This window comes from Chiroxiphia lanceolata, chromosome 16 (genome assembly GCF_009829145.1).
Source record: "Chiroxiphia lanceolata isolate bChiLan1 chromosome 16, bChiLan1.pri, whole genome shotgun sequence".
NCBI lineage: Eukaryota > Metazoa > Chordata > Aves > Passeriformes > Pipridae > Chiroxiphia > Chiroxiphia lanceolata.
In genome coordinates this window covers 4369645-4387917 of record NC_045652.1, presented here as the reverse complement: position 1 = coordinate 4387917, position 18273 = coordinate 4369645, and the positions used below count along the sequence as shown (strand labels likewise).

The 18273-nt window shown below is 36.3% G+C and overlaps 1 protein-coding gene across 34 annotated transcripts in view; it reads right to left on the bottom strand.

Annotated features, from left to right (window-relative positions):
• RBFOX1 (RNA binding fox-1 homolog 1) overlaps positions 1-18273 on the bottom strand; it is a 1157213-nt gene that overhangs the window by 5162 nt on the left and 1133778 nt on the right. For 5 of the 34 annotated variants that reach the window (XM_032703684.1, XM_032703682.1, XM_032703676.1 and 2 more), the window contains one exon: positions 10619-10671. The exons of the other annotated variants lie outside the window; for them this stretch is intronic. In XM_032703684.1, the coding sequence (XP_032559575.1) occupies positions 10619-10671 (53 nt within the window). The remainder of the gene's footprint in view (positions 1-10618; positions 10672-18273) is intronic. 34 annotated transcript variants of the gene reach the window in all.

Here is an 18273-nt window from a genome sequence, read left to right as displayed (position 1 = left end):
CACAGACAAGGTAGTCTTTAATTCTCCATCTCACTGAGCCAAAATTTGCAAGATTAGGAGGGATTCATTTCGTATGGAAATCCCAGCAAATAACCTGCTGGGACAACGGTGCTGGCTGAAGGCAAAAGGGTTTGGCACTACATTCCCATCCCTGACTCTCTGAACAAGATTTGCAGAAGTCACATGCTTTTCCTTTTCCAAGAATGTATAACCACACACCTTGATGGAAAAAAATAAAAAGTAGAAAAAAATTCAGGAAGTTCAAACTTCCAAGTGCACGTTGTTAATACTCAGTATTGTGAATTAACCATTTTTTCCCACCAACAGAGTCCAGCATTTTGAGCAAATGTAAAGTTTATCGATGTTTTTATAAAGTACTCTAAAATCTGGGTGTTTCAGTACAAAGTAAAACCATTGTAGCTGAATGCCTTCAGTTGTACTGTCCTGTTTACTTAGTAAATCCAAATTTCTTTGAAGTGATAACACATTAAAAATGAGTTAAACTATTAAAGTACCACAAGTTCAGGAATGTGGGCTCTGTATCTTACTGCACACCTATGTTTACTTTAGATTTGGGCAGAGAAGGCCTCGTTGCTATCAAAGGTATACATGGATATCCAGGGGTAACAGTGTGTTAGGCAACCACTTTCCTTAAGACCTGGTCTCAAACTCAGGAAAACAGGTCTAAAAGACTTATATAAAATATATTAATTCCTCTTTCTATATCAATTGCATTTAAATGTTTGATATCCATGAATACCTATTTTTGGAAACTATCCAAGGCAGTTAACAACAAAGAAAACAGGCAGTTCCCGCTGAAAAAAAAAGGAAGGAAAATCGATCACAACAGTCTGTGTTGGGTAAATGACTTTGGGATTCTTTGAGTTGGAAAGGGAGACTGAGAGTTCTTTGAGCAGGTTTGACACTGATCCCACCCTCTGGAGCCTCTGGAGTAGGAAGAACTTCCATAAACCTCAGCCTTGGTAACCCCTATGCAAACATAATTTAGAGATTTGATAGTAACCATAAGAGAATCTCTTAGGTCTTGTCCATCTACACTGAAGTGAAGAAGACATTACCTCTGCCTATTTTTAAAGTCTGAGGTTCCATTTTAGACACCAGGATAAAATTTGAATTCTTTTCAACCAAATCTCATTCAAACAGTAAGAAGACATCTAGAAAGGGAAAACAATTAATTCAAAGCTAGGCATGTTTTCAGCGTTATAAATTTCCCTCATGGCCCAAGTAACACAGAGGAGGAACTGCCTGGACTATTCTCATACAGCTTTAATGCTATGACTATTATTTTTAAAGCAGTGGGACTCAGTATATTTCTTTTTATTATTTTATTTTTTTTTTCTATCTGTTTGCTGCAATGCTGAGCAAGGGCTGTAAATTTAGACCTGTAGCAATCACATTAATTTTGGTCAAGATTAAGGGCTGCATTTTGTGTCCATCCTACACCCCATTCCTGCAGGATCCTTGACTATGTCCCAGTGTCTCACAAAACAGTCTCCTGGGTCACCCATGACAGGGGATTAAGTAGCCTAAATGCAAGGGCCACTTGTAAGGAAGGAACAAGCCTGAATACATATTGTTTGGGCTTTATTAAATTATTATTATATTTAAGTCAACCACTGAAGTAACTGGCAAATTTACAGCACTTATGTAATAAAACACGTTGCTAATATTGTATCATGATTTGACAGAAATCTTGACAACTAAGGGAAAAACATGGATAAACACACACATTAAGCAATTTAAAAAGATGAAAATATGACCGTTTCAACCCAGCGTTGACTTCTGAGTGCATTTTATTATTCTTTTGCCAAAGTAGTAATCACTTATTGTCAGTGGTTTACATTGCTTTTTTTCATCTTACTATATAAACCATGTTTCTTCCTTAAAACAAAAAAGCTGTGAAGTAATCCTAATGGGAAAACTGTGAGCAAAGTCAATCCTTGCTCCTTAAAAAGAATGTTTTACATTTATTTTATGATAATGCTAAAGTTTGTACTGTGATATTAACATGGAAATGATATTTCAGAATTAGTAATGCGTATACTCTTGTTAAAATAAGAAACACTTCTTCTTTTTCTTTTACAGGATATTGAAATTCCACTTAAACAAATGTGGGCAATGTAAACACAAAATAAAACGTAAAAAGCATTCTTCCAAATCTTCTGTAAAAGAAAAAAAAAGTATGTGAAATTAAATCACAAAATTCTCATTTTTGCACCTTCCTAAACACACTTGACATATGTAAGCACAAACATGGAAGAATATATTTCCAAAGGGGAAAGAACACATGCTCAGGTATTATCTGGGAAAAAAAATGCATTGAAATTCCTCTGTGATGAATAGACTTTTTTTTTTTCCTCCTCAGGGTGACCTCTACCTTCAGAATATGATGGTTTTATTATGATTAATAAATTTCATTTCCACAGAGGAAAGGAACAGTGTCAGCTTAAACTTAAAGCAAGTGGGTTTCTTTTTAAATGCTAATTTTTAAACACGCCCTTGCATGACACCAAATTTAGAAGCTCAGAAGGTTAGCAGAATAGATTCTGATTTCCATGCTGAAAATAGTAAGAAGGATTTAAACTATATTGTCACACTGCAAATCAGTAAGCTGCTTCAGTCACACAGACACTGGTGCATTTATTCACTATTATTGCCAGCGTGCTTATTCCTCATTAAAATTAGTGGCATTTAAACGCTTTGTGACCATTTACACTGGAAATAATGATTCTAAGTAAACAATTTACTAAAATTGAGGACAAGTATTTTGAATAAATTAATAGTCAATGGAATTATCTGTGTGCATTTTACAAGATGTTAAATCAGTGTATCGAAACCAATACGTGCACTCACAAATCCTTGTCTAAGAACACATCTGATGAATGATTTTGATGCATCACTAATTAGCACAAGGTATGTTCCACTAGTTTCCAGTATCTGGGACATGTATTCAGGACATAATGGGGAAAAAAAAATACGTTTTGCTAGCATTTTGTTACCATACTGACAGTGGTTCTTAAATAGCTGGACTAACAACTTACTGGGAAATAACTGAGAAAAAAAAAGTGTAGCCATGCTGACATCTGTAAGTACAACTGTAAACTATCCACCATCTACGTTCTTTACGTATGCTACTCCTCAATCTTGTCAATCATTTTCAGCAGAGGGTTTAAAAATGCTAAAATACTACATAAAGGACAATTTGTTGTCCATGAAACAAATGAAAAAAAATAAAAAAAGAATTAAAAATGGGAAATTGTGAGATTTATTTTAGTAGGTCTTTTTAAATGGAATATATAAGTCTTCAGCAGTAGGTACTGTTAAAGTCTCTCTAATTGTAATTACAATTTCAGGATTTTAAGTTCTTTAGTGCTATGGCTGTATTTCCATATAGATGTAGCACAGACAGTGGAGATCCAATACTGGACACATTTAGAAGCTTCTTAATAACATATATCTTATAGGGTTTGATAACAGCTTCAGTAAGGAAAATTTCACCACACAAATAAGAACCAAGTTAACACATTTTTTCACAACTACACATCACTGGAGGAAATAAAGAAAATTATGAATGTGCTTAAGAAGAGAGAAGTTAAGAGTTGGTCACTATCTCAGCTAAATCTAGCTGAGATCTCATCCCCCATTACTTGCCATATTACAAGCAAAGTATGTGTACCACTGATAAGCTCATATTTCTAAGCTTTTCAAAATATTATCCATTCTTTACCAGCTTTGGTTATAACTGAACAATCAAGTGAAAAAATAATTTCATCTTCAGACCTAAATGTGTTGAATCTTTAACCAGAATAACCTTAAATTACAGAAACTGTTGTGCTGACAATTACTACTGAATTTCACAAAGAGGCAACTGAAGGACTGGGTTGTGGTGAAGTGGGAGAGGTCAGTGCAGAGTGTTTGGGTGCTCCTGCCTGCTCACCCAGGGAATGGGCATCGCTGCAGGATGTGCCTCTTGCCATTGGCAGGTGGCACAGGAGGGGCAATCCACAGCTCCCCTCTGGTACAGGAAGACCTAAGTGAAATTTTAGACAAAGATGTGAAGATTTTAGTAAAGAAGTGGAAGGAATATAAGGAAAGCAGGGGTCATCTAAATGATTCCAGTAACGTGGTGCTGTTTCTCTGGGTCACATAACTGTGAGCAGCAGAGCTCTTTCGTGTCCACCCCAGTCACACACCACACTGCTGAGCAGTATTTCTGGTTTAGTGGGTCAAACCTGTGCAGCAGTGATGGCCCTTTAACTTAAAATTCATCTCACTGAAGTAGGATGGTATCTCCTTACGGTGTTCAAAGGACCTGCAACCAAGCAACTAACTTCATTTTAGACATTAACACCAAGCAACTTCAGGCATTTCAGTCACCTGAATGACCAGTGAGTCTTTCTCCATATCTCAAAAGGCCACGGAGAAAGATGTCTCTGAAGTTTTAACATGAGACCAAGGAAATTGAAATCTGTTGATAAAAATGGTTTCTGGTCATTTTGCTTCATTGGAAAGGTTAAGAAGGCTAAAATTTTTTATGCACAGTTTTAAATGCCCAGTATCAAACACTAAAGGTCACTGCACAAGAGAGGACCATAATATACATTATTGCATGTCATCTTCCTCTTTCATGACCCAGAATGTGCTACAGATTTGTGATGTGGAGCAGAGAAAGAATTGGGAAGAGACAGGCAGCACAAGGAAACAGGGAAACTTCAAGGTGTACTGCAATGCTGAACTCCTGGATGCTTGGAGAGCCATAAGGGATTTCCTGTCAGTACAGCACTACCATTCCTAGGTTTTCCCAGAGATAAGAAACTTGACCAGAGTCTTCAGGGAGAGAGAGATAATGAAAGGTTTCCATTAAAGGATCTTCATAAATATGTCATTGCTTAAATATTAGAAGCAGTGTTTACTTTTTCCTGCAGGTTGGAGCAAGGAGAAACTTGAGAAGCCTATGCAGAATTTTCTGTATGTAGAGATGAATTTCAAATTCTTGACTGTTTACTTATTTATGTCATAGCTCAATTTGGCCAGTTAATTTTCTTGTTCATTGACAGGCACGTTTTGCAGAAATTTTGGGTTCTGGTGCTCAGATGTGGTTTTCATTTTTACTTCTGTTTGCCAACCTGAGCTGCTTTTGAAATTTGTGGGATGTTTACAGCTAGCCAAAGCTGAGCTACCACCTCTTTAAACGTTGAACCAAACATGACTGATATTGGTTATTTTGCAGAAACACAGAAGTGTAACAAACAGCAGCACAGGTGACTTTGCCCTGAGCTGATGCTGAATAACTGCTGTGGAGCAATCTCAGGGACAGATCTCAGCTTAAAAGCTTTCATTCAAGTTTCAGTCTTGCTGTCTGGATTTACACAAATGTGGGAATTTCAGCTGATGCCTTGTCAAAAATCTACCATAGTAATTCTACGCTACCACCACCATCTTTCTGTGTACCTTCTATCCAAGAAACTGAGAATTCATATAAAGTTCCTTAAAAAAAGCCACTGGGGAAACTGTGGCTTGCCATCAAGTGACACTTAAAACCAGCTCTATTCCAATGAAAACTAAGTATTTCTTTGATCTGTAAAGAATTTTCCTGTTACTATTGCTGTTATATTTCAGGGAAATAGACCTTGAAGAAATTCTTATCTCGTTCAATAATAAATATACTGAGTACTTTGTTTATTAAATTTGAAAGCAGTCTTTTGTGCTTGTGTGTAAAGTTGTGCAGAATGCAACCAGAGTATTTTTTAATGTTTTAAATGGAGTATGATAATCTCAAGATGCTAAAACTGAATCCTTGCTCATTTAATTATTGTATATAGGCATACAAACATGCACACACACAGACCATCGTTCATGGGCACTATTTCCAGTCTATCAGAGAGAAAAAAAAATCCAGTTGCTTCATTAAAGAAAAAAATACCAGCCCAGAAGATGCAGGCATGCTTCTAACGCACTTGTTGAGGACAAACACAGATTATTCACTACTTCTGTTATCAAAGGAGCTTCACATTGCAAATCCTCCATTTACAAATCACAGAACCTCAGCTTTACTTAATCTTGTCATGTTGTCACATTTGACCAGCCATGCGAACTGACCTAGAACTGCGAGCACGGGGAAGGCAGAGCTGTCACAGAGATAGTGACAAAGATGCCAGCGAGGGCTGCCAGTGTTTTCACTGGGTGAGAAAAAGGAATTAATCAAACTTCATGAAAGAAGAAGAGAGGATAATCGAAGTGTTTACTGATTTTTATCAACTGATCCGATAGCTGAACATCTTTACCACACAACTACCGAGAGCAGTAAAAGCTGTAACAAATGGAATTCCATATAAGCAACTATTTACAGCGGCAGTAAACGCAAGTTTAAACTGCCAACATAAAGGACACTTGAATTTATAGAAGAAGTTTAATTCTGTGCATTAGCGCAACATTTCCTAGTCTTTCCAGAGCAAAAACTTCAGTGTCTGCCATTTTTCACAGGGAACAGCAGTACAGCCTTAAATAAATACTGGCACAAGGACCTTACAGATGCTCCTTCATCTTCATTTTTTATTTGATTAGCGGAAGAGCAGAGCATAATAATAAAAGCATCTCATAGAAAATGGTTATTTTCCCAGTCAAATTGCTTCATGAAATGAAGTCAAACCCATTGGCAGCAACACTAAAAGGGAAGAACCTCTCACAACTGAGCATATGTCTTCACAGTAATTCTAACAGGCTAAAGGAAATACCTCTGAAGCTGCATTCTTCCAAAGCAGTTTGGATTATACTTGCTCAAAATTCTTTTGCAAGAGTTTGATGTGATCAGTATCTCCTACCAGACACGTGAATAGGTCAATGAGATGTATACAAGTATGCATGGCAAAATTTTGACCAGCTGAAATTATTTATATAACACAGAAGAGGTAGGTTTGCCACAACAGGCACATTTTAAGCACTTCATCCAATACTGATCTGCTTTTAAATAAGTATCTCCATATTTGCTAGTGTTTAATAAATTACATTTGTGGCAGTGTTAGTGCTGACAGGTTAATAATGGTATAGAGGAGAATTGCAATGATTGGAGCAATTGCATTTGTTAAAAATGGCCATTATTCTTTCTCTTCAAATATTTCAACAGTACAAATTCCAATGTTTGTTTCTTTAAGCTGCCTGCTTGTATGCAACATCTTTCCTAGAGTTATAAAATTAAACCTTTCAGAATGTTTAATCTATTTTGGAGACTGTATCTTTCTCCAAGTGGAGGTCAATAACTTAATCTAAGAATGTCAACTTTTAAAGCTTTATAAAGCATTTCCTTTGCGTGCACACACAAACACACAATCCCTCCTCCTGGGGCTGATTCTGCTCAGAAATGTAAATAAATACAGTCACAATTGGACAGATGTTATATCCACTTCCACCATACTTCATTGTAAATTAAGGTTTATATATACACTTGCCTCTCTCTCTCTGTTATTCCAAAACCATTGCAAATACACTTGGGAGAAAAATAATATGAAGCATGCATCCACACTGGATTATTTTGTTTGTACATGGAGGTTGGATAACAGTTAAAAACTGGAAGAAGAGAGAGAGAGTAATATAAATCTAGAATAATGATCCTGTCTCATTTTTACACAAAAAACATAAATATGCAGGTACCTCCTAGAATGCACTTGGAAGAGACACTAAAAATATAGTTTCTTTACAAACTATGAATTTTGATCTTATAAAACCTAAAAGAAAAAAAAATAGATTGAGCACTGGTTTGAAAAATCCACTAAAAATGCTAAAGATGCAAAATGAACAATGTTCTGCAACCAACACATAAATAAATCAAAGGTTTATTCTGGGTCTCGTTCTGATTTATCCAGACCTGACAGGGCAAGATGCCCATTGCCCCCCATCAGCCAAGAACCTCAGGATTAATTCTCCCCTAATGTAACTATTGTCAGAGATTCGCTAGAGGAAGGTCTTCAGAGATCCTTGTTAAAATTCCATCATCAGAGTGCTAGGAGGTTTCTGATAGTTTCCCTGCCTCTGTTCTAGTTCTGTTTGCAAACCCTTTAATCATTCCTGCCAGAGAAGATCTATCCCAGAAGTGCAGAACTTCTCTTCTGAAGAGAAATTATTTTTAGCCTCAGAATGCACTGGATGCAATCAGGAGTGAAATGCTTTTAAATTTCCCATGGAAGGACCCCTCTGGCAGACACCTGAAGAGGTTTTCCTTATGTAATGTGCATTCAAGAACAGATACACATATTTAAATAGAAATGTGTATATGGACACTATGTTCATTAACACATTTATCTACTCAAGATTACTTTATTCCCAAATCAAATAAGATTATTGTGTGGCTGAGGGCTAAGTATCCTCTGGCAGGAATGATAAAGTATTAGGGAGAGAAGAGTGAATGTTACCAGCAGAATCACCCAAGACCTCCCATTTCCATTGGATGACAAAGTTCCAGCCAAAACTTTACTTGTTATATTACTATTTGAAGTCTACAAGAGGAAACAATACAAACATACATATACTCACATTTCAAACATTGAGCATATTATCAGTATCTTCACTTTACGTCAATTCTACAAACACAGTTAAATCACTGCAATTGAGTTTAGGAGCACTAAAAAAAGCACTATAAAATCATACTGCAGCTGTTTTGCATGCATCTGAAAAACCACAGGAAGGTTAGCTTTGGTTCTAAAGGTTTATGTAACTCTATATATGCTCCACGTATTAAACCAGAAAACATCAGATAATAAATTAGTTGCGAGTCAACTTACAGATTCAAAAGACCAAATTCAACTTTGGCAACTTGAATCCCAGGAATACGGGCCAGGGAGCTATTTTTTTATAAAGCCAAAAGTCCTTTAAATTCTATTACTAAAACTTTAGTATATTAGAAACAGCAGATACAGGCTCTCATTAGCTTTCCACTTCATATCTTATAGCAAAAAAAGGCACCTACAGTCACCTATGATAGATGTGTTTATCACATGGTCAAAAATATACCTAACAAAAATACCTTATTGTTGAATCAATTCAACAGAGGTAATCAGCTGGTAAACTGAAAAGTTTTAATAAATATACACAGAGATCTATTTTCTTTTGTGTGAAGTTCACTGAATGTACTGATAAATAAGAGTGTCACATTTTTTACTGAAATTCCAATACAGAATGTGTATAATACAGCCTTGGGCACTTAAATTGTGCCTGAATTGAGGGAAAAAAATGTCTGTATTAGAGCAATAATTATTTCTTAGAAGGGTTCACTCTGCAAAACAGGCCCCACAGACCCCAGATCTAACTCAAGAATTCCAAGTATAAAACTGCTAAAATAATTACAGTTTTTCTGACTTAGCAAGGCTTAGATTTACAAATTAATAGCCTTCCTACTAGAGCTCACTCCAATGAAGAGCTGAGCAGGAAGCTCAAGGGAAATAATGGAGCCAAAATCCAAGTCTAGTGATGTCAAGAATGTGACAAGTATTGACTTCTCAAAATGTATTTTATTCATGATATAGGACTTGGAAAAACCCATGTTAAATCAGGTTTTTATTACAGAAGAACTTTTCAGATTACCACCAAAGTTGCTGTAGCTAGCACAGACATTGCTACAATTTTAGCATATTTTGGGTTTAGCTATGATTTTCTTTTTCATACATAAATGCTCTTGATTTGTTGCTATGTAGAACATTATGGCATAAACAGAAATCTCATCACCTTTCTCTTATTTCTGCTAATATAAAACTCTATAAATAAACACTTCTTAACACCAACATTTTGTTTCACACTATATACCCTTTCATCCTTCAATATGAGCAACTTCTATGAACTTGATTTTTTGCATAACATTGTTGGCAGAATAAGTCCCATCACTATTACTATTTATATTGCCTTTTGATTTCTTATGTATAGCAACATAATACCATCCTTACCTGAATTAAGACTAAACTTGTTCAAACTCTATTGCTTAAAAGAGAGAAAATCCCTTGACATATTCAACATATTTACAAAATACCATTACCCTTTAAAGACATTATTCATTCTTCTGTACCCAAGGCTTACAACATGATAGTATATCAAGACTTTTTACTTACTAGAGAGCGATCCTCTGAAGGCACAGACCCTCTCTCCCACTATCTTATCCATAGGATAGACTTTGTGAGTGCTTTAGGGTCTGCTGGACCCTTGTGGGCATCATTTGCCCCCAAAGAGTTGAAAAGAAAATCGTTAAATCTATAGCACTTACAATGTCCTACAAACATCTAAGCCTTTACTCTTTTCATCAGTTCTGTTTGCTTTGGCTTTTTGAAAGTCACAGTCTTGATTGCACTGCCCAGTAAGTTTTTATCAGAAGGTTTAACACATCCTTATGTACTAGGCCATATGATATTTAAACTGGACACAAAACACCAGAGTCAGCACAATAACCTAACAGCTTTTCTAGGGCAGAGCCTATAGGCTGAAGCTACAAATTAATCAAACTATCCCAAAGATTTATAACTCTGGACTTTCCTATGCCTTGTCTTACGATTCAATGCAGCATGTGAAAAAGGATATTGAGACCTGGATGGATGCATCAAGAAGTATCAATGATTGTTACCTGCAGAGGTGTTACAAGAAATTTCATCTGCTGCAACGAAGACGAATTGATTTCTGCAAGAGAAGATAAAATTCACAATACTGCTTGCTGACTGGGAAATGTGCTAGCTGCCAATTGACTTGATGTTTACAGATGGGGTAGGGGAAGGGTGCTTAATTTTAATGAATGTAGCAAGAAAAAGTGTTGACGTATTTCAGTACTATAGAGTTCATAAGGATCATGAGGTAGACATGCTGGGATCTTTTAAATGAAATAATGGTGACATTTGGATATGGACTATGTACAAACTCTTGCATTGGAAGCTTCATGTTTAGTGTTACAGATATGTCAATATATTTATGAAGTCTAGTAAAAATAAAACAATATATTGATATAGCTATTAAAGGGCACTACTGCGAAATATGTAAAAAGCGCTTGGGAAAAAAAAATTAAATTGCAATTTACTTTGTGCATCTGAAAGGAGGATATCAAAAGTAAAATATTTTGCTTTTTCTATGTCTAATATAACTGCAATCAGAAAATTAATTTTCTGCTATTTGTTAAAAAAAATGACATAGTATATTCTCATATACTGTCATCCAAATACATTGAAAAGTCTTTTGCAGAATCTTAGGACAATAAGCTAGAAATATGAGTAATTTCATATAAACCTTCTCTTGCAAAATTCTTTTATAAACCAGGTAACATAAAAAGAGAAATGTTAAATACACTAATATTTCAAAATGCAGAAAACTTCCTTATGCCACAAATCCTGATTTGTCCTTTCCGAAGTCAAGGCAAACAGGATTTGGGTTAGTGGAAACCATGTTGAAGGATTAACATCAAATGATTCCTTTATATGCATATACACAGCTTCCTTGCAATGTTTTGGTGTTGTGCAGGATTAATAAAGAACCTGGGTGAAGTTTTAACACTTGGGTTCACAAGTTTTACTTGTTTTACTGTTTACTCCCGACTGCACAGAGCTCCTGCCTCCTGCTCTGCCAGGAACATAGAAAAAACTGCACCTTTCTGTTCTGCACAGCTTTAAAATGCAAGAGCCTAATAAATAGGAGCCAGAAGGAACTAGGTCTGGCTAATATTAAGAATTACCTGGAAAATCTTAGCTCTGCAAGCATTAAGTACCCTGAGGATCCTACTGAAAACTATTTTGTTCGGGAGCAAACGTCTCTTAGGGGTAACAGAGCCTTGAAGATTGAAACCCCAAGAGAACAAAATCTATTTTTATTACTTCGTCTACAACGTATTAAAGAGAGCTGAAATTTTCATTTAGAAATCTGTGAACCTTGTTACTTAGAGGTTCACATTTTAGGGGAAAAAAAAAACAAAACAAGGAATCTGCAATCTGTACTACAAGGACAGCATTGACTAAATCCAAAAGCAGTATCCGATCATTGCCTCTGCCCTACCAGAGATACTTTTAGTGTGAACTTAGTGATCAAACTGAATATTCTTTCATTTTCACCTGCATGTACAATTGGTAGTTTTACTCTTTGTCATCTGCAACAGTTTCACAAGCTAATGAGATTTACCTTGCATGTAATGCTAAAGACATTAACTAAAAAAAAAACAACAAAGGGGGATCGATTTCACAATATAAATGCAGAGCTACTCTGCATTTCTTAGGTAGCATAATTTGTCACTGTATTTACTGTTATCACCTCTTGTGATAATTATATAGAGAGAAGAAGTTAGAGGCTTGCCTGAAAGAGGTTCAGCCAGTAGCAATGCAGACTTACCAGCTACTTTTGAACAGAAAATCCCTCTGATTAATTTCTACAAAGTTATTAAACTGCCCTCTCATCTAAGTGGAAAGATCACTTCTCCTTAAAAACTGTCTCTAAACAGGTTACTGACAAACTCCTTTTTTTATCTCTGCTCAGAACAGTGGAACACTGAGCCCCAGACTCTCTGTGTTCAGATGCCAAAGTACAGAATTATCTGCTGGGTTAGTACCTACAGAAAGAACCCAGAACACCCTGCAATTTGTCTTTTGGAATGTCAAACATTATTGAAACTGTTCTGAAATCTTACTTTGTTTTAACCAACTCTTTAGTAATTATCGGTAGAAAACTAATTAAAAAAAGGAAGGAACCCAAAATGGTACCTATTTAAAAAACACCTACTATAAGGATTCCTGTTTCATAGGAAGATACTGTTTTCCCTGTGTTTTCATTTTGTAAAATTAATTTCACAACTCCATAAATAAGTTTTAAAAGTAGAAAGTTACATACTGCTCAGCATAGCATCTGTGAGAATGAAAAGATTAGATGCTGGAGTTTAATAAACCAGTTCGTTTTTATTTATATAACTAATTAGGTGTTATTTGTAACAATTACAATAAATTTTTTAGAACCTGGATGGCTTTAATGTTTTTATAAGTGGTAGTTTTTTATTTAACTAAATTCTATACTACTGTTCACACAGACTTAGAGGGAGAACTGCTCATCAGAGGCAGCACTACACAAGTTTTCTTCCTAAGTGTGGACAACCCCAAAGTTTGCAAAAGGAGTCCTTCGGAACAAAGCTGACACTGTGGTGCATCACATTCCATCTGTCTTAAAGCAGCTGGAAAGCAGAGCTGGCAAAGGACACCTAACCCAGCTCAGTCCTTTGCAAATGTAGGGCTGTTCCCTTCAAAGACCAATTTTCTGCACTAACTATACTGAGTACACGAGGCTTGAAAATCTCACAAGGAAGAGATGATGAAAATTCATGATGCGTTTTAGGTCGGTTTAGTGTTCCTCATCACTGCTACACTTTCAATGATTCAAAAATGTACAAGAAATGTAAGTGGACCCAACTTTATTACACAATAAGCCCTGCTCTATTAAAATACAGAATCACTTCCATAATTTAATTTGTGTATTAACAGCGAAAGTACAGAACTGAATTTTTACTGCTCACTGGTTTATACTTCAGATGTAAAAGAACACAGATTTAAAAACTAGAAAACATTTTTTTCTTTTTGTTTAAATAAAATTTTAAAAGTTGTTATTGGTTATAAGGGAGATTAACAGAAAAAAAAATTGAAAGGATAACATGACTAACGCATTGATCTCAATGTACAATTGGATATATTCAGCCTGCTAGATACTCACACCCTGGGCTAAGTGCAATCCTCTTAAGAGCAGGACTGGCACTCTTTGGCAGTCTGAGCTCTCTGATGGAAACCCAGACAGTGTGGGTCATGAAAATGTGCTGCTGGGACTCCAAATGGCTGTGTTCCATCCCAGCAGCTACTTCCCAAGGGCAAACACTCTGCATACTATTGCTCCTCTCAAGTCTATATATCAATTCCTTATTTCTCCTGGCAAATTGAAAACTAATACGTTTTTTACCAGTATGGCAATAAAGATATTTTTAAAGTTTGAAAAAAATAAATAATATTTAAACATTCGATATGTTTCCTGAACTCAGACAAGAACAGAAGGAGAGGACAACAGAAGTACTATTAAGTGATTTAGATGTGCTTTCTTCCTTTGGGGTAGTTACTGAACCTGCATTACACCATCTTCAGAAGGTTTGAATATGTTCTAATTTCCTCTGCTCCATTCCCTGTAGCCCCTTTGGCAGACTCCTAACAAATACATGCCTCTGAGGCCCCACATCTGACATAAACCTCCCTGTTCTGGCACCTGCTCTTTCTCCCCAGCAGACCTTTTGCATATCCAATGCATTACTTTGTGCTTTCTTTCTCTCTCCTTGATGCTGTGAGTTAGATGAAAACATGCCACACTGTAGCATAAAACAGGGTTTATTGGTTTTTTCTGAAGATCTTTAATCACTGGAGCCTGAGCCTTATCCTGGCTATGACTGTTTAATATACAGAACTACTTCTGTGAAGAAACCTCATGTGAATTTTTGCTTGTTGCTAAACTGTCCTAGAAAGATGCAAGCTGTGGTAGAATGGACAACAGCTTTAGGAGAGAAATCTCACTATGCTCTGTCAGCATTTTCAATCTTGGCATTATTTTTCACAGAGTAACTTCAAAATAAAAAGAAGCATGATTTTCTACATGCATCTTTCTGTACTGCACTTTTTATTATAGAAGAGCTTTTATTACAAGCTTCTTCCTTAGCAAAGTTAGAGCTTATGCCCTCAGGAATGATCTTCAGTCATTATTAAACTAATATTTTGTACTGGGACAGGTATGGGGCTTGCACTATAAGATCAAGTATTGTTTGAAAGTTTTTCTGACGGTAAGAGGTAGCCAGGAAAACTTCAGCTGTCAGAATCACACCCATACTCTGCAGCATCAAATTTAAAAGAGAATAACAAAATATTTTCAGGTTCAGCTTTCTCACCTCACTAAAAGTAGCCTGTTCTAAATTAAAGCAGGTCACTGAATTAAAAGACTTGTCTAATAGAGTATTAAACCAAAATATTTAAGCAGGTGAGGAAAAGGAATTTAAGTGAAGTTTGACTAAAGTTTTTATTATATATACTATTTAGTGAAAAATATTACTAATAACAAATTACTTCAGTAAATGTTATGTACTCACAGAAATTAGGTCTTCTGGACTATCCAACTTTTTTTTTTTAAATAAAAAAATACCATAACCTAATTTCTTCAGCCTGTTTATACTACCACAAGTTTATTAAGAGGCCTAAGATGTTTCATAAATTTATTTTGTCGGTACTTTACTATAAAAATAGAACTTGCCCATTTTTCAAGAAGAGCTCTCTGTTGCTGCCTTGCTTCACACAAGTCACATTAACTGTGCTGAAGTAGTACAGGAAAAACTTCCAGACATCAATTCTAAAGCCTCCTGACCTGATACAGAAGCCACATGCATATCAACGCTGAAAGGAAGCTTAGATAAGGTCACATATGTGAAAATTAGTAGAAATGTGCCAACAATTTGTAATTACTATTTGTAGCAACTGCTATTTGTAATTACTAAAGCATTTTTAGCTTTTAGTTCTACAGGAATCTTTTCTGTAGGTGTGTTTAGTCTTGACTCTCTTTTTAAATTGCTTTTAATCCAGATATTCTGAGAGTTTCTAGTTTGAGGTACCTGCTATTCCAATGAAGTTGATTAGCTTTTGATGTACATGTTCTTTACATGCTCCATCAGGAAAAATTAAGTTAGAGTATTATCAGCACTTCTGTCTAAGGAATATTTATGACTTCCCTTCAAACTCTTCCAAAATTCCCTTAACATTTCCCATCCTCATAAACACTAACAGCAGTGATCCCAGTTACTGGAATGTTAAATAGATTCCAGAACAGTGAGTGAAATTCTGCTTTATACCATCTTCAGTACAATACTGAACTTCAGCCTCCTTTACACATGGAAAAAATGGGAATTCTCCTCACTATTAAGTTGGGGTGAAAGTTTTCTTTAATACTGAAACTCTGATAATTCAGTTAAACATTAGTACATACAACTTTTATTAAGTTTCCTACATGTAAGTAGACTTTAAAATAAAGGTCGGTGGCAACCTAAAGTAGAGTAGAGATCAGAAAGGGCAGAAACTTCTAACAGATTGGGTACAGATTTGGTCCAGACTCCCCCACTGATCCTGCCTGACACATAAGAGATTTGCCTACTTTATTATTGGAAAATTCAGAACCTGGAAGTGGAAGAGAGGGAGAGATTCAGAGAATGGGTCTCAGTTGCTGGGTTTTTATGACTTGAAGGATCTAACCACCACAAAGCACAATTCCATCCTAGGGTGAGGATGGGCTGTCACCCTGAGTTCTGCCCCTAGAAGTTTCCATGTAGTTGTCCCAGCCTGGGAAAGGATGTACCCAGAGGGGTGTTTGCAATACTACACATTCCTAGAAAAGCACCAACCTACTACTTTTCCCCCCTGCAGTCCTTGGCTCTGCTGCTCTTCAGATGTACAGAACCTCTCCCAGCTGTGCCTTGGAAATTTATACATTTAGGTTTACATATTTTGCCCCTACAAAGGTAAAAAAACCCTTGTAGGGGCAAATAACCTGTTCTTCCTGAAAGGTTGGATGACAGTTGGACTTTTCAACATTATTTATATTTCACACAGAACACACTTAAGTACAAAATCTTGACACACATCTAATTTCACCCAGCACTCCCAGAAGTTTTCAATCCCTCTCCTTGGCAACACAGAGCTTCCTTAAAATAGAAGCCATACTAAAGGTCAAGAAGGATTTTAAGAAATCAGGACTTCCCTAAAAATAATCACACTAGCTCTAGGAAATTTGAAATGAAAAGAAATTATAATCCACTAACATACAGTGATTATGCTTCATGCAACTGAATTCTTAGGCTTTGCTGAGAAACTTCACAAAAGTAGACAGAAGGAATTTTGCTTAACACAGAGGTGCAGACCCCCTCCCAAAAATATGGCAACTGCTGCAAACAGTGCAGAGCCCCAGAACATCAGAAATTCAGATGAAGGCAAACACAACAGTGAACAGAAATTACAGTGGGAAGATTTAAACTGTGTTTAATCAGTTGACTTTTTCTGGTAAGACCACCATGGGATTTACAAACACAGCCAGTATTTAGAGTTCAGGGATCAGAATCTCAGCCTGTAAAATTGATGCAGCTTAACTGAAAGCACTGACTTCACTGGAGTTATTCCAAACTGTATTCTCCAAGGATCTGGGGCTAACTATGGAGTGTAGCAAGGATTATTCCCAGTAGAGTTATATGTCGTACACCTAAACATTTCTCCATTATATTATTAAAGATACTATTTTTCCTTCATGCTCTAAATGCTAAGACTTTGCTGCTCTTATGAGGACTCTAACGTTGAGAGCTTTTTCACTATGAACTGTAATATAGCTGACAACTGGCTCCTTGAATGGCTCCTGCAATATTCAAGGAAGGACAAAGTTTCCCTTTAAAATCCCTTTATTAAGTCCTCCCCAACTCCCTCCTTCTGGTGTCCTAAATTTAAATATCAAGGCTATCAAAGAATTTAAACTTTTTAATATTAGCATAATAACTATAATTAGAAGGTTGATTTTTGCTATTATCATGCTTTATATTCCCATTACTGTAAGATCAAAGTACATTATCATACTCATAGCATTTGAATCACAACACGAGACAACTAAACAACTTCACAGCCATACCTATAAGATACATTAAATGAAGTGAGAATAAAACTATAAATAATTCATGCAGTATCAAGCTTCAACAACACTAACAGTAACCGGTTTGACCTGATGTGCATCAGGAAAGTATATTTTACTTTTAGACTAATTTCTTCAATGTCAGCTTCTTTTTTTCTGCAGAACTGTTCAGCTTGTTTTTGAAAAACAGAATTGTTCTGCTTGTTCAACCTCACCACTAATAATGATGCCAAGACTAAGGGGAAGACGAGGATATTTTGCTTTCTTTGTCCAAAGGTGATGCTGTCCTGCCACCACCATTCCTGACCAGTTCACTAAATGCTCTTCTCTGAAATTTTGAGGTGGCCCTTGGAAGCAGATAAAGGAAAACCCTGCATCAAAATAAATTAATGCAGCTACTTCTGCAACTATCAGTGCACAGAAATCACTAAAGCTCATCCTCGGTGCCCAAGCAAAGGCAGCTCATCCATCTGCCCAGGCTCAGCTGCCACTCCAGAAGGTCTCGTGTCCCCCTTGCCTCCCTGGGTCTCTCTCATGCCCCTGAGTGTCTGAAATGGCACTAAATCCCTGCCTCCAGGCAGC